The following is a 27450-nucleotide window of genomic DNA, read 5'->3' as shown; positions in this document are numbered from 1 at the left end:
CATGCATGCACCATCATCCTCCACTGCATTAACACTGGCATTTACATTATAACTGCTGCAACTATAGGGAAAGACATGTTTATGCTTTGTTTTTAATGTGTGCTTATTTCACCTCAACTAATTTCATATTTTAAATGAAAAGACATGTGTATAAACTTTTGTACATGAATATCTGTACTAGTAGGGCCTTTAGCAAGCACCATGTAGGCTTGACTGCAATCCTTATGATTTAATTAGCTCTAAATCAAAATGCTCGGGCAACACATAAGGGTGCATATTTTCTCCTAATTAGACACTGGACATTTTGACATTTAAATAGACACGTAATTGGGGTGGGGGCATATTTTTAGACTTGCTCCGAAGCGTCATTAGGGTTGTCAATCTTAGCCTTGAACTGGTTTTTAGAGGTTACAAACTGCATGCAGAACCATCGAGAACGTGTAACCAAACAGATTTACTGCAGGTTCTAGATTTGCTGAGATAGAACAGTAATGAGGGTGTGTACAAAATTGCTTGCAAAGTTCCTGATGCATTCCTGAGTCATGTGCACAGGTAAATTTACTTCTAACTGACATGCATGTGTGTGTTAGTGGATCTGACCCATAAACTGAGGTGTGCTGCTTCATAGTGACGATTGGTCAAGATTTACAGGCTTCACTTAGTAATCTACTAGGTTAAGGGTCAATTTTCAGCATGCAAACGTGTGAAAAACACATGATAAGACAGTGAAGGTGCTCTGGTGGTTTTGTCTCTATTGCAGATGTGCAGTTGTGGTAAACAAAGAAAGAGAAGTTTCCTTTAATTATGTGAAATAATGAGGGTGTAAACATTGATATAAAAGGGCATCAATTTCATGGATATTTGCTCAATGCGTCCATTAAATGAACAGTTTTCAATGTCATATTCTGCTAATGAATGAATGGATTAATAATAGGCCAACGGTTTAATTCAAAGATTTGTTTTCTGCAACAATCCAGACTTCATGATCTTTAGCGCAGACGTGCTCGACTGCAGTTTGTCCTCTTTCATGTACAAACAAAGTCGCATAAATCCTGCGTTTGCGCGCGAAACATTTTTACGAAGTGTTTGTAAATGAGGCCTGTCATCGTCTTTTCGCCTGGGATACCACAAACAACGCAGTCGCTTCATCGACAAACATTCATCAGACCACTCGAGCTGGTTTTACGATCGCATCGGTCATGCGAGGGTTTAAAAATATTGTTCGTTGACAGTATAATGGAAGACCTTGAGTGACACGAGACGTGCATGTCAGATGTGGCAAATCAGTTTCTCATTGATGGTTTAGAAGCTGGAAGTTTGCAATTAGACATAGATGCAGCAACATCTGCATGTCAAAGCTGCACGACAACTTATTCTCACATGAACTGACTGCCAGCTGATGTAGAGATAAAAAAGAAATGTCCTTTTATTTTATTTCAACCACTTATTTTCTTTTGATTTTCCCCAAATCGATACATATTAACAATATCCACATTCTCCATTGTCATCCACCTTCATTTCCTCTGTTTTTCAAGAGCAGAGGTACCTTGATTTTTCTTTAATTTTCTCGTTTTTCTTTCTTTTTTCTGGCCTGAAGCGGCATAGAAAGAGTCATGTTTAATTAATTCTGCTTCTCCAGGCATCAACATGCATTCGCTAGTTATTCTTTTGATGCATTTTAAAGCATGCAATTAAAGGTGAACCCTGTTTGAGGGGAAAACGCCAGCGTTTGCAGGTCCAATTAAAATTTTGAGGCCGTACTGGAAAGTGTGCTAGTCAAGGTAGATGAAGCTGAGATGTGTGAGTTTTAAAGAGTGTGGGTGGCTGTGCGTGCTTCCTAGAATTCCTTGAACCTAAATTTTGGAAGTCTTTTTCACATAAAATGTCATCGCATCAATATTTGATGAATGCACAGTCATCAGGATCTTTATGAATGTGTCATCTTGTCCATCAGAAAACAGGATCTAAAGAATGTTATGAGTGTTGTAAATCACTTGGAGCAAATGTAGCTGCATGCAAAATTAATGTCGAAATCTTTGAAAACTAAACTTTGGGATACTGGTTTGTCAATAAACTTCTGCTGCGTTACTTTATACCGTACTTGTGACAAAGTTTTTCCTTTTATACTGTGACTGCTGCTGCTGCAGGCTCTTCTTCCAGAAATCTCATGCGGTAATGCTATCTTATGATAACACTGGCATCATGGTACAACGATTCAACAATACTGGACACATTGACAAGACAATCTATGACACATCATGATGTCTGTTTAACTAAAGGTAACTGGATTCTGGTTTCTGTGTCAGTGTGCCTATCATTATCATTGTTTAAAGGTGTTGGTTGAAATTGTTTGCTTTATGATTAGTGCACCGATTTCCCCGTGAGATTCTTCCTCATCACTGCAAGTCGATGTAATTGACACCACAAGGAGTCATGAATGAATGAATCTGGGGCACATTCAGTGTGAAAACAGTATGCAACAGTTTGCTACAGTTTTAAGGTTGAATAACTCACTGAAAAGGTGTGCATCAGTAGGCAGTGAGCATTAGTTTTCTCCTTTTTTTTGTTCTGTTTTTGGGTGTGAAAATCATGCCTATGTATACGTTAGAGAGCATTTACTATGTTTTGGCAGGCTAAATGGATGGACACTGGTGAAGTTCAAAATGTTGTATGAGGTGTTTTGATGCGTTTCAATAGCTGCAGTGACCGCTATAGGGGGACTTTATGATATAAAGTGGATTAGTGTGTAATGGACAACCAATGAATGTTAGAGGTGATTCTCTTCCCTATACTCTGTCTCTTGGCTGACCTTTACTGTTAAATAAAGACAAGAATGCTCAAATTTGGCACAGTTTTCATTCACTTTCAGTACACCAGGGGGATTAGCCTGGAGAAGGCTCCACGAGAGACGTTGGTGGCCTATTTTCAAATCAAGGAGTAAGGTTATTGTGGGTTTTTTTGTATGTACAGTAGTGGTAGTAGTAGCTTGGTTTCAACGAAACTTAATTCTTTCATGAAAATTCTTTCTTTTCACATTTTATAAGTGGTCAGAAACTTGTAAATAACTCATGAAAGAATAAAGTTACGTTGAAACCACACCATTGTTTTTCTTGTGACATTACCAATAAGTTTGATGTGTCGCATGACCCTCTTCCTATTGAAAAAACAAAAGCTGTATCCAAGATGGCCGACTTCTAAATGGCCACCATGGTCACCACCCATCTTGAGGAGTTTGCCCCCTCACATACGTATACTAATGTGCCACAAACAGGACTTTAATATCACCAACCATTCCCATGTTATTACGGTGTATCCATATAAATGGCCCACCCTGTATGTTCATGTTCAAAATACCCGAATGAGAGCTTTGACAAGCTCTACCTCGTCCTGTTATTTGTCTTCGAGCTCACATATAAGTAGGTTTGTTTTGTCTTCATTCCAGCTTTCATCAGCTTTACTTCCACTCTCCATGTACTGTATATATTATCCCCAACTTTTTTTCTTGGCTCTTAGTCTTTCACTTTGCCCCCTTTCATCTTCCCTGTTTCATGCTGTCTTTCCATAGCTCAAGTATGCAATGTACACATTACTGGCCCTAGACCACTTAAAATATATTTTCATGCCCTGACCTTGGATATAGGGAATATTTATACAAGCATAACTTCCTGAATTGGATCAAGGACGAATGAGAGCAAACAAGGACACAGTTAAGATGAAACAGGTGAACGTTATAGCTTGTGGACAGGGGGAGATAAGTTTTATTGCAAAGTCTAATGCGATGTCACTTTTTGACAAAGACTTATAGAACATTTCTACAGTCACACATACACACACACACACATATATATATATATATATATATATATATATATATATATATATATATATATGGGGATGTTCTAAGTGTGGTAGGGTAGCAGATACAGCCTCACAAGTACTTAACAAGCTCGAGGCTCAATCCTATCTGTGATCATGATACCGTGTGCCACTTTGTGTTGCATAAACTCACAGGTAGTGAGTTTATAGAAGAGAGAAGTTGTGGAAGAGTTTGTCAAACATGGTGCCGAGTTTGGACGATCTGTTTAATGACTCAACAGTCTTTGTAGTAACATGAATTAAAGTTAATGCCTGTTATAAATCAATACAAAGGTTAGGGAGCTCTCTGGGTGGAATTCAGAATTTACTGTATGTCCTTTTAAAGGTTGAAAGCTTTAAAGAAGCCTGGTCAATAGCAGAGATCAGTAAACAGCCCGTGTTTTTTGATTTAACACTAAAGGAGTGTTTTTAGAGTAACTGTTTTTAAACGGTGTGAAAACAGAAAAAATTCACCACCATCAAAGTTTTTGGAAGCCCATTTTTGGTAGGACCATAAATGGTATGAAAAATAGACTTAGACTTTGAATCTGAAAAGTGAAGCCAATGTGGAAGTGTGTTAAACCTGCAGTCTTTTTAATGGCCAACAGGGGACAAGTGCTGCAAAAAGTCATGTAGCCAGTATTTGCAACCAGTGACTGCACTCGACTACTACTGATCCACGCTGCACAGGACCCAGCTAGTGAGCCCACTGAGGCCCAGGCTTGTGTAGCTCTTTGGGGCTGAGCTCGGTTGGGCCTAGCCCCATGGGCTCATGCCTTGTTGCAAAAGTTGCTGGAAGTAGCCAAGGAGAGGAGACTCTACCCCTGTGATCTGGACTCTGGAGAAAATTGATGGAAACACTTGAACATTAAAAAACTGACAGTCTTTAGTTTTAGGACTAAAAACTGGAAGAAACTCCAGCAGTGAAGTCCAGGCCTCCAGTGCGGGAAATCTTACAATTTAGAACAAATTAGAAAAAAACATGCACTAGCACTTCCCTATAACTCGCTGTTGGCAAACACAATACAGTGAGGAAATGTAGAGAAAAAATGAAGAGGATGTAAAAAGGTTCACAACGAAGTAAAAGTCGACAAAGAGCAGTGCCTCTGCAATTAGCGATGCTAAAGCAAGCAGAAGAAAAGCTCGGATGGCACATAGTTCCAGGGCAACCACCCCAGTGGGTACTTACCCTCTTATAGTTGCCAAAGCTTTTTAGTCCAAAAGAAGCTGTTGTAACTCCTAACCAGAGGCTTGAAGCACTATTTCTACAAATATACCCCGAAACTAAACCTGCAGCATCATTATAATTTACAGTTCCCTAGAGCCTCGCTGTTTATAGATACAGTGAAGAAAATGGAAAGGAATAGGGTCCAGTTCTAAAAAGACTTGTCTTGCTCTAATAGCATATGGTACTTGGATGTAATTTCAGTTCCTAATCAGACAATACTCTGCTTTCAGATTTTGAGCTCATTGTTCCAGTGTGATAAACGACTTATTGTTTGTGTTACAGACACATACTGAGGTTAATGCCACTTGTAGTGGTGATCTGTTGATGTTGATAGAGAGTAGAGCTATGATAAAGCACACTCCATTTATATTTGATATGCAGTTTATATCACTCCTGTCCTATATCAATATCACGCCACAGTTTGCCCTGTTGGTTTCAGCCTTGTAGACTACTCCGCTCAGTGTGTGTGCGTGTGTTTTATCTTTAAGTGTCTTTAAGTGCCTACTTCATGCCTAATATTTAGTCTTTGTGGGGTTCTTGATTAAGGTTGTTTTGTTTAACAGATGTTTATTAAAATTTTTAGCTGATGATTGTACAATTTTTGCAATGTTAATAAAACCAGTTTTATTATTCTCACATACAACTCTGCATTCAGAAATTTATCGGTGGTTGGTAAGGGCCCAATAATGCAAAGTCCAGCAGCAATCCATTTGAATCACAATCAGAATACTTTATTGATCCCTGGGGGAAATTATTTTTCGTTACATATATATAGGTGAGCATGGTGCCACGGTGGTTAGCACTGTTGCCGCACAGCAAGAAGGTCCTGAGTTCAATTCCAACATCAGGCCGGGGTCTTTCTGTGTGGAGTTTGCATGTTCTCCCCGTGTTTGCGTGGGTTCCCTCCGGGTACTCTGGCTTCCTCCCACCGTCCAAAGACATGCAACTTGTGGGGATAGGTTAATTGGAAAATCCAAATTGCCATTAGGTGTGAATGTGCGAGTGAATGTGAGTGCGAATGGTTGTCTGTCCCTGTGTGTTGGCCCTGCGACAGACTGGCGACCTGTCCAGGGTGTACCCCGCCTCTCGCCCTATGACAGCTGGGATAGGCTCCAGTACCCCCCGCGACCCTGAAAAGGATAAGCGGAAGCGAATGGATGGATGGATGGGTGGATGGGCATCAACACACATACTGCACATTTGTCAGCTGCACATCCATGATGTGAATCTCCTGTGTCTCCATTGGACAACAACCATGGCACATCCAAAGTCACCTAAATCAACTTTTTTCCCTGAATTCTGATGCTCTGTTTGCTGCCATGTGTCTGGCTTATTAGATATTTGCATTAACAAACAGATTAAATGGATAGTGAGTAGATGCACCGTATATAGTGTTGTGGAAGTTTTCCATTAAATAAAGCCTGCAGACGAGCGGTGAGCGGTAGCTAACATTCTTTAATCACAAAGAAAGAACAGAAAAACCTGAGCTTGGTGGAGAGCCTGCATGACCGCGGGGCAGACGGCCAGCAGAGTCTCGCGAGCCTAACATGGCTCTCAGTTAAATACCTTCTTCAGGAACAAAAGGCAGTACACAGCTGTTTCACACCTTAAGGTTCACACTCCCTTGCTACCTCAGAGAAGAGTCCGTCAGAGAAGATACAAAAGATTCTTCCTGTGAAGTTGTCTGCTTCCCCCAACTTCCTTACTAGACCCCCACCATTTGTCTTACTGTATGAGTGTGAGACATGTTAAAATCCACTGGCACCAAGGCATCATACAATAAAATAATGTTATTAATACATAATTAAAAGAAATTCCTATACAATCAGCAGACAGATGGAGCAGTGGGCCTGCATATATACACCTCTGCAAACATAAGGAAAGAGGAGATGGAGGAGATATTTACTTACCTATGTCGAAAATTGCATCTTTATATATTAGAAGAACATAGAAGTCATTTAACTTTATTTGCATGCACTGATAAATGATGTAGCCTACCTTCATTAGTGGTCATGCTTTTACAGATGAACATTGGTCTTTAAATTATTTTTAAGTGGAGGAAAATGGATTGATATGCAAAATGATTTAAAGAAATCTTGCTGCACCACCACACATTTGGATTTTATCTTGCACTCTTACTGTTTTCAGCAACCATCGGTCTGATATTATCAGATTCAGGGTTTCACAATCAGTCACCTTCTGCTAATATGGCCACAAAATAACTGATAAAAGCCTCATTTTCCTGTTTAGAAAGGTTGTTTTTAAAACAGTATTGCACACAGCATATTCTCTATGTTAGTAATACTAATTTGGTCTCATTTGTGGCCATTCTTGTGCTCTGTGTGTGCTCTGTTGTTAGAAAGCTATCGAATGAAGGGTTAGCAAAGGAAAGAAAGAAGCCTTCCTTTAACAACAGAGGGAGGAGGGCAGGGGTTAAAGGATCAAGATCCTCTTAGTACTTACACAAACACACATACCCTTTCACGGATTCAGCTGCTAATCTTAAAACTACTTAACCCTTTGCAAGAGGTGACGTTCTCTAAGCAGTTTTCCAGGAACTAGTAATGGCACCAGTAACAGCTGAACGTGACAGAGTTTCTGACCTTCAGACCAACTTATCCAGCTTTAACTTTGCGTGTGAATGGGAAAAAAATCTATTTGCTTCTGCATGCATGAGTAAAAGCCTCTATTTCTTATGTCCAAGGGTCATGTAATGGTAGATGGAGTATGAGTCTCAGTGGATTTGACAGCTTAACTCAGTGGTCACAACATGTAGTGAAGTACTTGTTTGGTTGTAGTATGGCCACATCCTTGGTGAAACAAATTCAGAAGACTTTTTTTGATCGTTCGTGGCACAAGACCTCAAACCTGGCTATTTTTTAGCTTTTTCTTGCCTGTAGACTCGGTCTGGTGTCCCGTTCTGACTTTATCAGTTGTCTGCATTCATGCAGATCATACATTCAGATGGGTAGTTAAATAATGCCCACTGGGAGGGAGCGCCAAGATAACAACGTGCACCAAAATGCCTTATGTGTGGGATAATTGTAGCTAAACTATGAAGTAGTCTGGGTTCAGTTCCAAGCTCCTAAAATTTGCATGTCCTAGGGCAAAGGCGCTTACCCAACTGCTCTTTGTGGTTAGGCCACTGCCTTGTATGACTTTCTATGACTTGCTGCCATTGCTGTTTGTGTGGTTTTTTTTTTTTTTTTTTGGTTTTTTTTTTGTACGTGACTGACAGGCAAATTGTAAAGCACGTTGGGTAGAAGTGTTGTATAAATGCTTTCTGTTTCAAAGCAACATGTCAGGTCTCGGATCAAGTTTGTGTCTCAGGTTTTGAGATGGGTTGGGTTTTACAGAGTTGAGGTCTGATTTCTGTGTCTACCTTGGTTCCTAGTGATTCAAATCTTGGGATCATTCTCTCCGACACATTTTTATAGAGCATTGTAGTGAAAAAAGTAACCTTGACTCTGTGACTGCAGCTTCTCTGATATGAACACTTCCAGATTTCTCCAGCCTGCTGTCACAGGAAACTCACTGTCAGTTTGGACTCTTAGGACTAAAATGAGTGTTGTGGTGTTGTGTGGAATGTCTTGTTGTCTTTGAAAAGGTTGTTTCGAGAACAACCAGGTCTTCAGTGGCTGTCTTTGTAGCAACTTTATTCTGTTGCTGTCCACCGAAACTACAACTACTTTAACTACCTTCATTCAGAGTTAAGCCATAATTCCTCCATAATTAGTGACGTGGTTGCTGCGTTCTCTAAGTGCGTTCTATCTAACATTCACACACATTCATCAGAGAGCAACTTGGGGTTATTATCTTGCCCAAGGACAGTCTAAACTTCAATCTATGCCTGATATTTCAATGTGGTTTCTATTTTTCCAGTGTATTAATCATTAAGTGATCATTATTGTCCTGATAGATGGGAGCTTTAGTCGTGCACATATTCCCATTGTTTCATATCTGGAGACTTTTTAATCTGAGTGTGACCTTTGTTCTCTTCCAGCCTGGATCCCAGTCCTGCCACTGCGTTCCTGAGACTGTCATCCACCTCCAGCCCTGGCCTCAAGGCCAGCTGATATACCCGAGGAACCTACATCATCTTTCATATTTTCCAGCATCACCCTGAGCAACAACACACCGGGTGCACTCCTTTTGGAGAAACGCCCAAAACCCACCTTCCGAGGACACCAGGGACCGGCCCCTAGGGACTGGCCCCTGTTATGTTTTGTTGACCGACTCGTCCCAACCGGCGAATGACAAGTGTGCATCCGAGGGTGGGGCTTGCCTCAGTCTCTCATGATTGGCTGCTGGATGGAATTAAGGTGAATGGAACACATGCCCAAGGAGCAGGACTCTAACCCATCAGAGGGAGAAGAGAAACAGTGAGTTTGAATTATGTATTTATTGTTTAACGTTAACACAGTTTAATGCCTCAGAAGCAAATTTTGAAATTTTGAAATGGCATCGTTGTTTCATAATGGCTGTTAAAAGTAAGCAGTAGTCGTACCAGTTCCTTTATAGCCATCCCATCTCCTTCTCTACCTTTAGCTTTCCTACTGTAGGTTGTATCTTTACTGAAGCAGCCATGATTTTTTTCTTAGTGCTGTAGAAAAGAGGTTTTCTGATAAGGCAGTATTCATTTTTCAAGATAAGCTAAGCATCGTCGTGTTCTCTTTTTTCCTCCGTACCACTCGCCCCTCTCTCCCTCTTGCCCTTTCCCTCTTGTCTGAATTGTTTCTGAGAAACTAGACCTTCAGCTGCTCCTGACCCTGACGTCCGCGCCCTCGCTCAGCTTCTTCAGACTGAGTCAGTCTAGCCTAAATGCAAACAAACATGGCGCTTTTTAAGCCCCTTCTCATTAATGAAAACATAATATTAGTGGAATGGACTGTTTTCTCATACTGCTGTATGGAAGAGGCCTCTGGGTAAAGGAAATAGTTATCGCTGTATATCAGGCTGCTTTGGGTTTGAAACAAGTCTTTAATTAGAAAGCACCACGATTTCCTTTCATTTGAACTGTGAAATGTCGAAGGTAAAGACACGTCGCCTTCACAGTTATTTGAAGGTGTAATGACAGGTTGGTTTTGTGGTTTCACAAAATAAGTGTTGAAAGCTTCATGAAAGCTTCTGTTTAATCACATCAGGTCTTTATTTTATAGTATTTGTTGTTGCCCATAAGTTCTTAAATGAGCAATTTTAACACAACAGAAATCTGTTTCACCCTTAAATCAAGTATACGTGTTTCTCCTCTGGCATGAATCTAGTGGAAACTAGCTGGTGGTCAGAATCTTAAGAAGTACACTATAGCAACACCTCTTTCCACAAATCATGACCTAGATATGTGTGTGCAGTTTCATGTCGGAACTGTCTGACTACATCCGCCAATTAAAGCGTGCAGCCAGCTAATTACAGCTCAGCTGAGTGGGTTCCCATTAGTGTTTACATCCTGCCACGCAGTCACGAGCAGGAGGTCACGGGTAGCTCGTTTTGCACAGCGATACAGTTGATGGGGGTAGTTCGGTAGAAAGGAAGTAGGTCCTACATAAACCTGCTCACAGTCCTGTTGTATTTGAACAGATGGATTAATAGCACTTTCAGCTTTTGGTTGCTCCCTTTTGGGCTCACCACAGTAGATCATCTACCTTCAACGAGTATCTTCTTCTGTCACACCACTTCTCTGCATGTCCTACATTTGATTTTCAGGGTGAACTCTAACTTATTACAATAAAAAATGTATATATTTTGGATAAAACTGCCACAAAAACATGAAATGTTTGGATTAAATCATGCCGAAAAAGACCCTTCCTTACAGGTTTGTCGTCTTGTTGTCTTAAATGAGTAGTTGTATTTACACCATGTGGTATATACCATTTACAGGCTGAGCAGTCAGAGGATAAAGCGAGCATTTGAAGGCAGTACTGGACACCGGCATTAACATGCAGTGTTTGAATTTAACACCGGAACGTTTTCAGTCTTTCGTCTCCGCAGTCAAATTTATGTAAAATGTAAGGTCATGTTTTAGTTACCGTGTGGAGGGACTGACTGCCTGTTCCGCACCGTCAGAGGCCGACGGATTCCTAAGATAACACGGACACCTGTCAGGAGATTAACAGCTCTGCTGCCGGGGGAAACAGAAAGTCGGCGTGGCAGAAGACATCTTGCTTCATTTCACATGTGCGGGTGTAATAACTGAGTGTATCTCTGTTTACACCTGTACCTGCTGGCTGCAGTACTCTGCACGTTAAAAGGACGATGAATTAAGCTCCCGAGGCTACAGACTGGAGTGGTTTCTGCTTAGAGTGGATATCACTAGTGTGCTCAGCATGACAGTGGATTTTATTAAATTTCTACCCCTCCCTTCTGCGTGTTGTCAACCAGTTGTTGTGATCTGATCCGGTCCTTTAAAGTGGTGTTTTGGATACCAGAAGGCAGACGGAGAATACGCCCTCCTCCTAAAGATTGATTGATACGTCGTCAGCCTTGTTCAGCTGATTTTTGTTTTCTTTTTTTTTTCTATAAATAAATCCATACAAATATACATTCTATGCACTAAATTTCATTCTCGGCACTCGCTTTTGATGCTGTTTTGCTTCGTGCTCCTATTAACATATTAAGATGCACAAATTGCTGCACATGTCGGATTCTTCCTTGCATCACTCCTCTGAACATGTCACCATAGCTGACGCAAGACTGCTTGCACTGTGTTGCATTAACAGTGGTAAAGGCTTACACCATACAAGTGTTGTGTAGTCTCTTGTATCCAGGAAACTTTGTTCACGAGGCGCGAGGCCTGTTTTTATCCTTTGCACTTATGTGAGATCCTCCCATCCATCATGCACGAGAGACGATCACAGCTCAGCTGGTGGTGCTTGTCTGCATGTGGAATCGTTGGCTTTCTCTGTGTACAATAAGTATTAAGCAGAGGTGTGGACTCGAGTCACATGACTTGGACTCGAGTCAGACTCGAGTCATTAATTTTATGACTTTAGACTTGACTTGAAAAAATGTTCTAAGACTTGTGACTTGACTTGGACTTTTACACCAATGACTTGGGACTTGAATTGGACTTGAACCGGTTTACTTGAAAAGACTTGATATTTTACCCCAAATATAAAATTTAACATGCATATTATATAGAGATTGAAAATGTGACGTCATTCACGGGTAGAACCGTAAAGGATTCTGGGAACTCGTGGCAAGCGGTACTAGCGCACACAGGCTTTCAATTGAAATCAGTCACACAGCGATAAAAAGAAACACAAAAATGTCAAGAAGCTGTTGTATTATTAACTGCAATAGCCGGTCGCATGACAGCCACGGGAAGCCGACGGGTAAAGAGATCGGTTGTTATCGGATTACGTCGTTGAAGAGAAATTGTTCGAGCCATGTTTCCAAAGTAACAAAGACGCGACGGATGGTCTGGATTGCAGCCATTCAAAGATCAAATATAACGTCCCAGAACACTCCAGCTCACAGGTTAGTCTGCTCCAAGCATTTACACGAAGGTCAGTGTTTTTTAGTAGTTAATACGTCATTTTCATAACATAATTGGTGATATAGGTTACAAGCAAGTCTGGCACTGAACAGAAATTGTCGCGCTATGCTCCTTTATTTATTGTGCATAAATAGTGAATTGTCCTGACACAATATTGCGTTTCGCTTCTGTTATTATGGTACATTGACAAGAACATATACTTTTATTCACAGGATAAAACAGGTTTTTTGTATCACTAATTGCCCAGTACGATTACAGCATACAGTATTATTGTCACTGCTACATTTCTGTGATGAACCAGAAATTATTTCCACTACTAATTAATTACCGTTGAGCTCAAAGGTCCTATTAATAAACGGTTAAGGAATGTGTATTTATGACGACGATTTGTGAGACTGGTAAACTTATGATACGTACGATGGTCTTTCGTTCTACACGGTGCATTTCAAGGTCCTGCACCCATCCGTCGGTAAACTGTACCTGGGTTTGTTGCAGTGACCGGAAGTTACTAAACTTCATGAGTGTGTGCACTCACTCCAAGAACCGTATAATTATAAATATGCATATAAATATGCTACGATGAGATAGCTGACTTCATCTAACTAGCAAATGTTTTCCAGGCTACGTTGGTGATGCAGTTTTTTTTTAATATGTATGATATTTTTGTCATGCGATTTTAAAGCTGGTCCTACAACCGCATCCAAGAATAACATGCAGCTTATCTCAGAACTGTCGGTGAAAATTATTCTTGGAGCTAGGTTTAATTGAGCTGCATTTTAAAGAGGTGCAATTTCACAATTTGTGTATATTTTCTAAGTTCACTATTTTGTCATGTGTTGAGAAAAACACGGATTAAAAAATTACATGGTCTAATATTTACATTTAGCATAACTGCAACATTATTTTTTCGTTTTTTTTTTTTAAAGACTCGAAAGGACTTGAAATTCAAAGTTTCAGACTTGTGACTTGACTCGGACTTTTACACCAGTGACTTGAGACTCGACTCTGACTTGCCTGACATTACTTGAGACTTGACTTGAGACTTGAGGATAAAGACTTGAGACTTACTTGAGACTTGCAAAACAATGACTTGGTCCCACCTCTGGTATTAAGTGCTCCTCTCAACTGTAAATAACATAAGATGGCTCGCAGTAATTGTGTCGTGCTGTTGGATTTGTGTCAGGGAACGCACTTAAGCCTCAAACAGACCTGCTGTTCTTAATTTCTACACGTAGAGACAAATGGAGGACGCCTGTCCTGCAAAGGAAAACAATGACATTGACACACATGGAGAATATGTGCTCTTTCTCCAAATCATATGCCGTATGTAAACCTAGAGATGGACTTAACGACTGTCAGGCCGATTATGAATGCAGTTTGGAGGTGCTGGCTGATGAGGACCAGTCCCACCAGATCAGTTCCAGTTGGGCTCAGCTGGTGTTTACATTCAGCAGATAACGCCGTGCAGTGTGTGCGGCGTGTAAAGATTCTAGTCTGAATTCTTCGGAACAGTCACTGCCAGACGTTCTCATTCAGATATTTTTTTAAACCTTGTTTAAAATTTGTAACTGACAGCCGCGATTTATGGCGTCACTGTTGCTTGGAAGATGCAAAACAAACACGAGAAGAGGAATGGCGGGCGAAAAAGTTTGTGACATAGAAGTATCCCTGCAGAGCGTCCCCTCCTTGGATGGTCTCGCACATTTTGATGACGCTATATACAAGCCGCACAGTGTTATGGTAAAAATAAAACCAGCTGTGATTGTTTGGCTCTCTGCGCTGCACAATTTCTTTGTTTGTTTGTTTCGTTTTTGCACACTACGTTTTATTCCAATTGTCACTTATTTGAAAAAGTGGGACGATCCTCATCGAAGCACGTGATTTTTATTTCCAGTTATGTCTGCTCTCTTGCATCTGAACGTAGTGCATAAAATGTCCAGTCATGGGACATTTAACTGAAAGATGAAGGTGAAAAACTGGGGATAGGAGCAAGAGTGAAAGGGAAGGTTTACAAGATGAGACCTGCTATGATGTATGGTTTGGAGACAGTGGCACTGACAAAAAGATGGTGGAGCTGAAGATGAAATGATTATCAGTGAGTCTGAAAGAGACAGTTCAGGCAGAGCAGTTTGGAGACAAAGTTAGCGAGACAAGGCTGACATGTTGAGAGGAGAGAGAGTGGATATACTGGACCAAGGATGTTGATGATGGAGCTGCCAGGCAGGAGGAAAACAGGGAGCAGAATGATATTATCAGCCATTAAGTGCAGTGCATAGTGGACTGCTTTAAGGGACTTCATGGTTATGCATTGATTGCAAAGCTTTGCAGACAGTCGTCTACATGTTGTAGCTGTTTCCTGTCGCCCCCACCCTCAAACCGGGCACGGCTGCCCCTCCCCGCGGCTGCTCCTGCTGGGAAGGAAAATGGTTTGATTGTTGGGGTTTTCTCCAGAACACTGCAGGGTCTTTATCATATAGTATAAAGCGCCTTGAGGTGATTATTGGTGTTATTTAGATAAATAAACCTGAAGTGAATTTTTACGCCATCTGTGTCACTCAATCTGCATATTTTGATCTTCAAGCATGTTTTGTGCTTCTTTTTCTTTATGCACTCAAAAAAAAAATCTGCCCAAATTTCTGACTTGAATGTAAAATTTTCCCTGTAATTTTGTTACATAAGTAAAATTGTTACATTTGATTGAATCTGGTGAAGTACAATGTACTTGAATGAGCCTTTGATTGAAGGTGAAGAACGAGTGAAGGTTTGTTTCCTCACTGCCAAAGTCTCTGTGTTGGTCAGATTTTCCCACAACAGTGTCTTTGGTGGAACTGAGCACATAAACAACATTCAGCTTTTCCTTCCCCCTATACATGAGGATGTCCTGCTGTGCCCACGTTAAAAGCATTGTTATTCGCTCTCTTCCTATGGATTTTACGACTATTACTTCCTGTTCCCTTGTTTGTGGATGCAGAGTGTAGTGGTTTACACATTTGCCTAACCAAGCAAAAGATCCCCAGTTTGATCCCATGAGGAGATACAGATCCTTGTGGGGGTTGTGTCAGGAAGAGCATCCAGTGTAAAAATCTGCCAAATGTTTTTGACACTGTAGGCGACCTGTGGTGAATAGGGGATTAGCTGAAATAGCTTTAAACGTCCCCTTCCTTTGTTCGTTGGGGACTTAAAAATGTATTTTGATCATCCTCGTTTGTTTGAGATCAGTGTGACCTGCAGTCTACCATCTTTTAAAGCTCTTAAACCAGAGTTTATTTCACAATTACCCCTAATGTGAGAGGCGGGTACCCATTAAGGCCAGGTGGGTGGGTGTCAATCTGTGAGTCAGTCGGCGTAAACCTCAGACTAATTGACTGAAACACTGTCAGGTTTTATTTCTGCATTTGTGAAAGAAAAGTCCCCCTGCAGGATCTCAGTGATACTTTAAAGAGCTGTGAACATTTCACGGCAGAACTGCATTTGTGTTGTTCGATTTGGGTTATAAATTTGAGTTATTATATCATGATCACAGAAATAACAGCAAATACATGCTGCAGATCTCTTTGGTGTGGTTACGTGTAAAACAAGTGCTTCATACTGGCAAAAGCACTGGGATTTCTCTCTCATGATCATGTAAAACCACCACGCCCAGTATGAAACTGTGAAAACTTTCAGTGAGAATTGGTTTGATTCATGCAATATCAGTCTATATTCGCTTTGTCGTGTGCATTAGTCTGGACTGAGAATTGTGTGAATAAATAGACTTCAGCGCTACTATGTTTGCATGACAGATTAATTTTATTCATCCTGTCAAATTTGCTAAACGAACTTGCAGCTTTAGTGAAATCTTTCTTTTAAAAAAAAAATATTCACTTCACAGTATCAACATAAATAAGTCTTTTTTTTTTTTTTTTTTTTTTTTTTTTTTTTTTTAAATGACATCAGAAACAGCAGTATGCGACATTACGTGATGGCAGAGCTTCAGTTCATCCTTTGTCATTTTTTTTTTTTTTTTTTTTTTTTTTTTTTTTTTAATAAATAGGACAGGGGGAATGAATGAGAGAGAGAGGGGGAGAGAAAGAAAGAAAACCAAAGGGGAGAAGAGACGGTGAGAAGGGGGGGGAAGAGAGACAAAAAAAAAACAAAAAAAAAAAACTCCTGGGTCACCTGTATGGAGAAAAACAAACAAACAAACAAACAAACAAACAGAGGAGACAGCAAACAACAAAGAGCAACATAATAATAGAGAAAACAAAGCACCATCACAATAAACTAGCTAGTCATAGATATCAGTATTTACTAAGTAATAAACAATATTGTGCAGCACGCAAGATAGACAGCGCACAGTGTGCTTTGAGGCAGCAGCCAAGAAAGCTTTAGTCCGCGTCTGTGAATACCCATGTGTGCATACCTGTGTGGATCAGCATGCTTGCATTCCAAAGGTTTCTCCATGTAATGATCTGCTAGGGAGTGTGGGGGGGCCTCAGCCCCGTCCTCCAGGGTGTGAAGCGGGTATGGAGGAGATCAAAACTCCAGACATCCAGAGGCCCCCAGAACACAAAAGACCATGGAAGACCAACAGAGGGGCAGCCGCGCCACTGTTCCAGTAAGAGCTGAGGAGAGTCCCAGATGAGGGCTCACTCAGCAGCCGCGGAGCAGAAGCCAGGGGGGGTTGCAGTGACGCGCCCGTGAGCTCCGCCGGCCCCCAGCTGCGCCTGAGTGACCGAGCCCTAGGCCGAGAGGCCGGGGGCACCCCACCTCCAAAGGGGGCCCGAGCGAGCCCCAGGCCCCAGGCCCCGACAAGCGGCCGCCAAGGAGTGAGCCGGTGTGTACCCGGACGCCCACCCCCAGACACAAAGAACCACCAACACACCGACACCTGAGGGAGTCCGCCACCGGCAGGGGAAGTGGTGGTGGGTGGAGATAGGCCTCCAAATAAGTCTGAACCTCTATATTTATAACAGAGTGTATATGTGCACACCAGACACATCTGGATATGGAAAAAAAATCCAGTTAAATGTAGTCGAATACCTACTAAGTGTTTCCCTTTGGTTTTAGTTCAGAACATTTCAAGCTGTTTATATTTGAGCTTTTAACTACATGTTTATTATTGGTTATGTCTGGGTTACTGTAGAGTTATGGATTTAATCAGAGGGAGTTGTCTTGCTTTCACTCTGTGGCATACTACATCCCCTTCTTCCTCAGCCTGTAATTTAGAGAGTGGCGGGAACAAAGTGTCCATTAGCTCTGGATGTATAGGACGGGGCAGACGCAGCTGTTGGCCCGCAGCATGTAAGCACAACAATAGGCGACTGTGGCCCTCTAAACATAGGACAGGGGCCTCTTTCAGTGTTTGTTATGGATATAATTCTCCAGGCTATTTTGAGCATCTTTGTGTTGTTCTGTCTAAGATGCACGAGCTTCAGAGCAGACAGTTTCCGTTCACCTAGATTAAAAAAGGCAACAAACTCTAGCCAATCACAGGCAGAGTATCGGCAGAATGTAGATAAGTGTGAAAAAGGAAGAGTGAGCGTGGTTAGGAGGGTAAAAATATTACAAATATGTATTGATTACATAAAGAAAAACTTTAACTTTAACTGAGGTTACAACATACAAAAGTTATGAAAAGCTGTGTGTGTGTAATGCCACGGCTGTGGCTCAGGAGGTGGCGCAGGTCATCTCCTAATTGGAATGTCAGCGGTTCGATCCCATCTCTCCTAGATACTAGATACCATCCTTGGGTTGTCCCTGATGCATCCGTCACTGTGAATTTTAGGTTTAAAAAAAGCTTGTGTGAGCGAATGAGGCTTGTAGTAGGAAAGCGCTTTGAGTGCTCTGTTAGTAGGACCGATTATCTACAGAGCGCCTGCAGAGCTCTATAAATAAATATTTGCTGGCCTTTAGCAGCATAACACAAGGTTGATTCAGGGTCACCTGATCCAGTTCAAACTGTAAGCTTTATCAAAGAGCAAAGTTTAAATGTAGAGAGGTTTTCACGTCTTTGTCCTGCAGCCAAACTGGGAGCTGGTTCCACGGGAGAGGAGACTGATGGCTCATTGTGACATGTTGCATCATTAACATGGTCTAGAGTGCCAGATGTGCATTAATCCGCAGCCAAATATAGTCAACAACAAATGCTCTCACCAGCTGTTTTAGCTCCTTTTATAAATGCTATTTTTAAAAATGTATATGTCTCTAATGAGGGGAGGATTTAAGGCCTGAATGTCATAAACAGCTAGAGTATTCAGAGATTGTCTGTCTTTTTACGGGGGGAAATATATATTTACCCTTAATGATCTACACTGTAGTTCCCTGTGACTGGTGTTGGCTGCTTTTTATGTAGTGTATCTATATCTTTATTATTAAGTCCTCCAGTGTCAGTTACCTGACAGACCAGTAATACCTGTGTCGCGCTCACTGTCAGAGTCACAAGTGGAGAAGCTGACTGTATAAGAGGAGCCTGGGTGGTACCAAGTTCCATGGATAGGAATAAAAGGGAGGGAGCGGCAGAGAGTATCCATGTGGGTCAGCAGGCTAAACATAGCACGAGTGGACGAGATATCAGTGTGAAGGAGAGTGGGGAAAAACAGACAGTGTCCATGCATGAGGGCTGTGCACATCTTTAGCTGCGGCTTTAACTAGAACTGTACCTCAGCCATGCATATTTTACATTCCCACTGCTACATCAGGTCAGCACTATGTGTTTTGTTTGTGTCATCCTTTTGGCTCAAACTCTTGTTTCTTCTCTTGTGTATTTGTTTTTGGACCGCGCGGCCACATTCGGCACACATGTCGAGCCGCAAGGAATTCATCTGCTGCTCTTGAACGCCAGTTTAGGTTTTATACTGTTTACTGCGGAGAATGTAGAGTATGTGCATTGAGTTTTCCGAGAGGCACAGTCTACAGGACTCGCACATTTAGAACTGTGTTGCAATCTGTATCTCGCCGCGGAGCAAGACCTGGGAATTGAACTTACTTTGGTATGCTCGTATAGCACACGCTGTCCTGCCTCAACCTGCAGAGACTCAGATTCCATCAACATATATTCAGTTTAAACCCATGAACAGAAGGTCTTCTATGTGCTAAGTGACCAACGTCTTCCTCAACTGTGCAATACAATTTTATATATATATATATATATATATATATATATATATATATATATATATATATATATATAAAAACAAATCTACTTTTCTGTTTGTTTGTAGCAACAAAACATCATAACAGATGAAGATGCAACATGCCACTGTGAATCTAAACAGCCGTAAAAGCTTTCAGACTAAACCACTTTTTAAAATACAGTCATTTTATGCCATTATGTTATGTATTATACAGCTATTTTATTTTTCAGGGTCACTCGTCACAATGTCTGTCTTTTTTTAATGAGAGCTCTTTGAACAAAGAACACCTCTGAGGTTACTGCATAGACTGTATATAAAAGGCAGAGATAGGCAATGTAATATGACTCATTAGCTTCTGGATTCCCATATTAAAGCCTTGATTTTAGGCATTGCCATCTGGTAATAAGTTCTAAGTTGTGGTACCACAATGTGGATGTGACATCATGACTACATTTGAAGTTAGGGTGGGTTATAGCCTATTTTATCATGGCTTTAGCTGATGCTAATAGCATGCTTTTTACTGTGGCTAAAAACCTCTCTTGCATATTTGTAGAAACTCACTCTGTTGGTTACGTAATTCTTATTTTGATTTAATACAAAGTTTGTTTCTCTGCACTTGCGGCTGCTGTTGATCCTCATCTTCTCGCTGTTTTTCAAGTGGTCCACGTTAGCTAGCTAAGGCTAGCTGGCTGCTCTGGTCACAAAGGCCTAGAGACCAGTTAGCAACCACCGGTTGCTAGGGAAAAGTATTTCCTTTTTTCCTGTCACTAGTTAAAATTGGTCAGAAAGAGCTGTTGTTTCTGTGTTTTTGTTATTATTTTGTTATAATTTTCAGTGAATCACTAGTCATTACTCTGCCATTTGTTGCATCATTCATCAGAGCTCACGTTGCCGAGCTTGTGTTGCGGCACCTTAGGGTTTGTGCAAACTCTCTGTACAGAAATGCAGAGGTATAGGATAGTGTTTAGTGTAGTATAGAAGTATAGTCCTTGTAGGAGTGACAGAGACCTGATTAATGAGTATCTGATGTCATCCCGTTTGCTGATGTTCCCATCTGCACCAACATGCTGCTGCACTGGAAGACTGAGCTGTCACATAGCTGACAGTCTGATGGTTGTCGCCTCCAGCAGCTCCATGGAGTGATGTTGGAGCCAGTTGGCAGAGGGAGAGATATTTACCTTTGAGTGGCATTGAGTGAAAACCCCATCGCATCTTTCTGCTGCTGTGACAGCTTTAATTCTTTTTTTTTCGCATCCTACTGGCACTTTAACTGACATGTTTTCCCACAAAGTGAATGAAAAACAACAGCCGTGTTCAAAGGCTCTCGGATTTCTTTAGGTATTACTTTGTAAAATATGCATATTGCATCAATTTGTTGTTTTATGTAGAAGTGTTGCTTCACAGGTGAGCAGCATAACTGCTAGAAATGGAGACAGTTGTCAGTGCCAGTAACATTATACCGTGCTTTTGACCACTGAAATCCACTAAAGAAGATACCCAACAGTCATGATAAATCAAGCCTTAATTCAACAGGCTGTTCAAGAGTCCAGTATAATACACATTTGTATTCTGAAAAGTGCAAAAGGGAACCATAGCTGAGAACAAGACACTGCTATAATTAAAACCAGTTTAAAATATGAAGGGTAGTTTGAGCCGGCATTCATGCACAATTATAGCAACTCGTGAGCCTGACAGGTAATTATATTGTTATGTTTCCCAGTTGGAGACAATGTTTGCTGGTGTGAAACACAAAAACATGCTCTCTTACAGGAGAAAAGAAAAGCCTGTGTCTCATTTAGAAGCAGTAACATAAAACATGTTGTTTATCAGACGTGTGGTTTTTTTTTGACCAAGAGAGCAGAGAAGAAAAATGTGCTATATAGCCACAGAAACATTAAGCAATGAGTAACATGACTGGAGCTCATTTAGTGTAGACCTTTTTTGTTTTGTCTTTGTGTAAACAAGACATACTGAGAGCTGCAATCATGGCAGTATAGTGCTTTATCAAAGTCAAAGTCAAATTTATTTATATGGCACATGGCTGTACAATTAAGATAATCAAAAGAGAAAAACATAGGGAGACATGATAAAAGTTAAGAAAAACAATCATCAAATTAGAAGATTTGAGTAAAACATAAGATCAATAAAAGTCATACAAACTCATTCTGATTTAAAAGCCAGGGAGTAAAAGTTGGTTTTCAGACGGGTTTTGAAAGTTTCCAGTGTTGGGGAGGTCCTGATGTGAAGGGGCAATTTGTTCCACAATTTAGGAGCACCAAAGTCCCGATCTCCTCTGTACTTGAATTCTGCAGACCTCAGTGATTTTGCAGGAGTTTGCAGGAGTGTATCAATTTAAAAGATCGGAAAGGAATGAGGGTGCTAACCCATGCAACGCCTTAAAAACAAATAATAAAATCTTAAAATTAATTTGAAAACTAACTGGCAGACAGTGTAATGATGCCAGTATGGGAGATATGTGTTCTCGCTTGCGTGTGCCACTTAGTAACCGTGCTGCAGTGTTTTGGACCAGCTGCAGACGGCTAACTGATGACAGGCTAACAGCAGAGTAAAGACTATTACAATAGTCGAGGCAAGATGAAATGAAGGCATGGATAGCTCTCTCAAAGTCTCTAAAAAAGAGAAATGGCTTCACTTTAGCAAGTAGCCGAAGATGAAAAAAACTTGATTAAAGCATTGATCTGTTTATCAAACATTACATTGGAGTCAAAAATCACTCCTAGGTTCCTCGCAAAGGTTTTTTTTTTTTTAAACATTTCTAAGGGGCCAAAGTCGCAGTGGTCACAGGGACCAAACACAATCACCTCTGTTTTCTGTTCATTTAGGTTAAGAGAGTTTATCGCTTCATAAAGCAAGAAGGCTCCAGAAGCCACGCTCTCATGTTAAAACGCTAACTTCCTCCATACAGTTCATGGAGTCTGGATGGCAGTTGAATATTTTTGCAAGTCATTTGTTCAAATTATATCAAGCTTAAAGCTATTCTTTATTAAATGCATCAGCTAGATTTTAAAGCTCATCAAGCCACTGAACTGTCCATGTTGATGCTTTTTTGGATTTATTTCATGAAACAGTTCATATTGTTGCTATTCGTGAGTTTTCAGATTTACTGTTTTACAAAAAGGCTAGAAAATAGAAAAGCGTGTTATGATTTTTTTTGATTAAGATGACACTTACTTTCTCGCGTTCTTGAAAGTGTGCTGGGTCTAAAAATGTGAATTCACTGCTAGTATTAGGTAAGTTGGAGCTTACACTATTGTCCAATTGTGGCTTTAGAGACCAAGATGGCAACAGCAATAAGCTAAAGTTGAGACTTCTGAATTCAAGTATGCAAACAATGGCTGACTTCACAGTGGCTAACGCTCCTTTATCCATGTACAGTCTGGAGGAGACTAACCTACCTTTTATTTATTTGTTGTTGATGGCTAACAGGGCAACAGCTTGCATGAACTTTACTTAATAAAGGGATGATTTGTCAACTTGAGTTAGGAAGTTCAGTCCCATTTTAAGTTTACTATTCAAATCCACTCATATGCTTAAGTTAAGAGTATTTAAATTACTAAATTATCCATCTCTCTAGATGCCTGTCTTTGGATGTCTTATTGCAGTAGCTAATCAGGGACGGCTTGCCGTGACCGCCATTTGAACCCGGTTATGTCATTAGAAAGGCAGCGACTCTCTCATTAAAAACTCCTTTCATAAGATTAAAATGTAGCAGCAGAGGAAGGATCCTTTCACCCATTAATAAAGAGTACACTCTTATACATCTCTGTCACAGAGCAAATTTAACTCAGAGGCTTGTGTGTTGTGACCTAGAGTCCAGCAGAGTTGGAGCTCAGTTTATTTATGGTTGTAATGGAGTCCTGCTCCCTCTCCTGGAGCTGGCGTTAAAGGGTCCTGGTGTGGGAGGAGAGCCGGAGGCTGTTAGAGAGCAAAGAGCTGGACTCTTGGGATTCTAAACACATCCCAGACTTGCAGGGAGCACTCGCTGACTCCGGCCCATACTGTACTCGCTTTTCATAACCCCCCTTACCTCACCTCTCTCTGCTTTCATAACTCTCCTGCAAGCAGCCAGCTCCCATCTGCGCTTTACATGCCTTCCACATGTGTCAGCGTGGCTTCAGGTGTGTGTGCACATCCTTGCTGTGAATGCGTGTTGCTTTTGGCTGCATGGTTGACACCTACACTCTTTGCAGTTCTTGTCTTTCGGCTGCTATTGTGGGGTTTCCCCATGAGCGCTCTCGTAATTGGCGTGGTTTTGGGGACCTTACTAGTATTCCCCGCAAAGTCTTTTTCCTGCTACTTGGATTCAGTTTGGGAGCACTTTCAGCTTTTACTGCCAAAATGCATCAATTTGCTGCAAGTAAAGCTGCCTTTTTCTTTGACATAAACTTTATGACTTAACTTTTGGTCTAGAGAGCTCAGTTACAACTGAAAATTAAAATTTATGGTGGCAAATCATGCTCCTATATCTCTACGTGATTTGAGTACCAGATGCTTGGCTGGTAAATGGATATAGGGAGAAGGTTTACACAAATAGAGAAGCCAGTTTACTTTCCATATATGGTTTAGCATGAATTATACAGATTACATTATCTCTTAGTCACTCGATCTGTTGTTTATAGATCTGTCCTGGAGCCCATTTATACCTGATATTAACGTGGAGACTTGGATTACTTGGAAAATGATATTTCCATCTGGTATTGATTCTCATTAGCTTGATTTTGAAGCTGACGAATCTCTATAAACAGAAGTGCTGACCATGTGTTTGCCAAAATGCAAGCTCAAAGCTACCATCTGTCATCTAAAGACATATAACAGAACTTACCTGTATTTATAATCAGTGACCACTGGATGGAACATAATATATCTGCTGGCTTCCCCTCACGATGTGGCCACATTGCTGATTGGTTTTGTTGGCATAAAGGGAAACGGTGCTATTGTATCAGATCTACTTATTTTCCATTCGTGGAGAAAGCATTTGTCTGCAGTTCTTTGATGTGCAATTTGAAAAATCACAATTGAGGGCACATAATCTGTCTGGCTGAACAACCAGACACCTGCCTGCAATGTGATGTCAGTGTGAGCCAAACCCCCTCCAGATGTGATTTGTCTGATTCAGCTCAGACTGTGATGTGTTTGGCATACCTGGCTATATATTTTCTTTATGACCTACATACATACAGCTTTACAGAAATAAGTGTTGTATATTTACAGGCGTTGATTGTTCCTCTTTGCTTGTCTCTCTTTGTTCCTTTGTTATTTCTCAGGTGGCTCAATGGCCCAAAAAGGAAGAGGAAGAACAGCCAATGTTCGGTGAAGAGCATGACTGGTGAGTGTCTGATGGATTGACTCTCTGGAGTGGCACCTAAGAAAAAAGCACTTCTCTTACCTGAAATATGCCTGACGTCTTCAGATGTACCCCTTTACTTTAGAGAACAAACAGTCTCCAAATATAGGTAACCATTCATTTTGAAAATTGCTTTTCCAGCACTTTGTTTTGGAGGTGTTTGATATATTTTTGGATTCTCTGAATCTTTTTTGCTTTATAAAAAAGGACTCTCAGTCTCGCCACAGTGTACCCAAGCACTGAGTGAGTGACTGCAAAGAAGTTAAGCACAAGATTGATTCCTGCCGCGTGTACATTACACTTTCAATTTGTCAAGAGCAAAGAGAAGAAGTAAAACATCTTGGCACCTGTCATCAATAAACGAAAGCCTTCTGCTTTGTCTGTTTTCATGTTGGATGCAGTTCATTGTCAGAGTGACAGCTCCAAATCCCCTGAGCTGGAAGAAGCGAGTGAGGAAGGGAGGTGAGAGATTGGGAGCGATAGAGTGGGAGGAACACCAACATAAAAATCCAAGTCTACAGGATAGCTGATTTAATAAAATATATCTCCCAAGGCTGAGTCCAAATGTTTCCCCTCCCAGCAGGCTTCCTCCCTGCATGACTGCTTGTGCCATGCTTTACCTGCCATGGTTCATTTGAACTGGGAAAGTATGACAGTATGTCTGTCTTAGGGGCATGGTTGTCTGAGATTCAATTATATACACTGTCAGAATTTTCTTCTGAGAGTGGACCAACCCTCAGCAAGTGAATGGATACCTTAACAACCATAATATCATTGTGTTGTGTCCATACAGTGCATTAATAGGCGACTAGCATAAATATAGACGATTATAATATGTTAATAATGAAGCCAATAATCTAAGCCTAGGTAACCAAATCATCTTGATAGATAGTAGATTTACAGTAGAGCTACTTTACAAGAGTAGCTTTGCATGAATCGCTAATGAGCCATTCATGTCCTTATTATCCATATGGCACATTTGGTGTAATTTCAGCTTGTCGTGCCCCTTCCAGTTCTCCAGGCTGGACACAGAAGTGTACAATCAAGTCAGTTATATGTGCAGGAGCTCAGAACTTCTCAGATTACACCAAGGAAAAGCTGAAACAGCTTGAAAAAGTTTCTTTGTTTTTAATCAATCGGTAGAAGATTGCAAGAAGTCCAGAGCACCCAAAATGCCAGGATAAGTGCTTACAGGGCTGTGATGATGTTACAAACTGTTGCATCCTTTAAACCAAAAACTTGTACGAGCTTTGACTGCAGACTGAAGACTGAGGTTTTGGATTACTGGCATTACTGGTAATATGTGCATCAAACATTTTAGGTTTTCGATTTTGGATGCAGGGCAAGCACAGTGGCATGGATGTCAGCACTGTTGCCTGAGTTCAATTCCACCATCAGGCCGGGGTCTTTCTATGTGGAGTTTGCATGTTCTCCCTGTGTTTGCGTGGGTTCTCTCCGGGTGCTCCGGCTTCCTCCCACAATCCAGAGACATGCAGTTAGTGGGGATAGGTTAATTGGAAACACTAAATTGCCTATAGGTGTGAATAGGGGAGTGAATGTGAGTGTGGTTGTTTGTCTCTGTCTGTGTGTTAGCCCTGCGACAGACTGGCAACCTATCCAGGGTGTACCCTGCCTCTCACCCTAAGACAGCTGGGATAGGCTCCAGCGCCCCCCGCGACCCTGACAAGGATAAGCAGGAGCGAATGCAAGGATTTTGGATGCACTGATTCTCTTTTTTTCCTTTGCACATTACTCTATTTTCCGTTCTCTCAAAGTGCACAAGCCTTCTGCCACCTCAGTTTCTTGTCGCTCCCTTTGTCTGCATTTTCACATCTTCTGTAAAGGAACCAGAAACTGGCTTTTGCCCCTGCAGGATTATGTTCCCAGGCAAAAATAAACCCTCCTCTGACAGAGCAACCCTGTGCCCACCGCTATTTTAGTTTCATTTTAACTTAATTCATTTATTAAAAGTTCAAGGACATCCACCGCTTAAAAGAAGGCTGTTTAAAACAAAAAGCACCAGACAAAAGCGCATTGACCAAAACGATTTTTGCCACGTTTGCCATAATTGGTAGTTTGATCAATTCTTCTCGGGCCCTTTCAGCGGTACATAAACACAGCATTTAATCCATTTACAGCAATAGATTTTAAGTGGCATTCAGGGAAGGGACAATAAACACAGCTGCACTTAGCTTTGCGTAATAGCTGTTGATTCAACTCCAGCTATCGGTGTAGTATTGTCCTCCGGTGTCATCAGTGTTTACAGTTTCAAATGTCACCTCGCTTGGATGTTGTCATGTAAGGACCTCTAAGAAACAATCCCGAGACTCCTTCAGGGATTCAAACGCCCCTCCCCACCCGATTTCACTCACACACACAGACATACTCTCAC

The 27450-nt window shown here is 41.1% G+C and overlaps 1 protein-coding gene across 2 annotated transcripts in view; it reads left to right on the top strand.

The window, feature by feature from the left end:
• thrab (thyroid hormone receptor alpha b) overlaps positions 1 to 27450 on the top strand; it is a 172296-nt gene that overhangs the window by 110499 nt on the left and 34347 nt on the right. Inside the window, exons 4-5 of one of the 2 annotated variants that reach the window (XM_085416969.1) lie at positions 9087 to 9465; positions 24979 to 25040. In XM_085416969.1, the coding sequence (XP_085273095.1) occupies positions 9410 to 9465; positions 24979 to 25040 (118 nt within the window). In that variant the 5' untranslated portion in view covers positions 9087 to 9409. Of the gene's footprint in view, positions 1 to 9086; positions 9466 to 24978; positions 25041 to 27450 lie in introns of those variants that run through there. The other variant, XM_085416970.1, reaches the window with a different exon arrangement.

This window comes from Rhamphochromis longiceps, linkage group LG8 (assembly GCF_057381845.1).
Source record: "Rhamphochromis longiceps isolate RC_006_pf linkage group LG8, R_longiceps_female_GT1.1, whole genome shotgun sequence".
Classification (NCBI taxonomy): domain Eukaryota; kingdom Metazoa; phylum Chordata; class Actinopteri; order Cichliformes; family Cichlidae; genus Rhamphochromis; species Rhamphochromis longiceps.
This window is presented reverse-complemented; position numbering and strand designations above follow the sequence as displayed.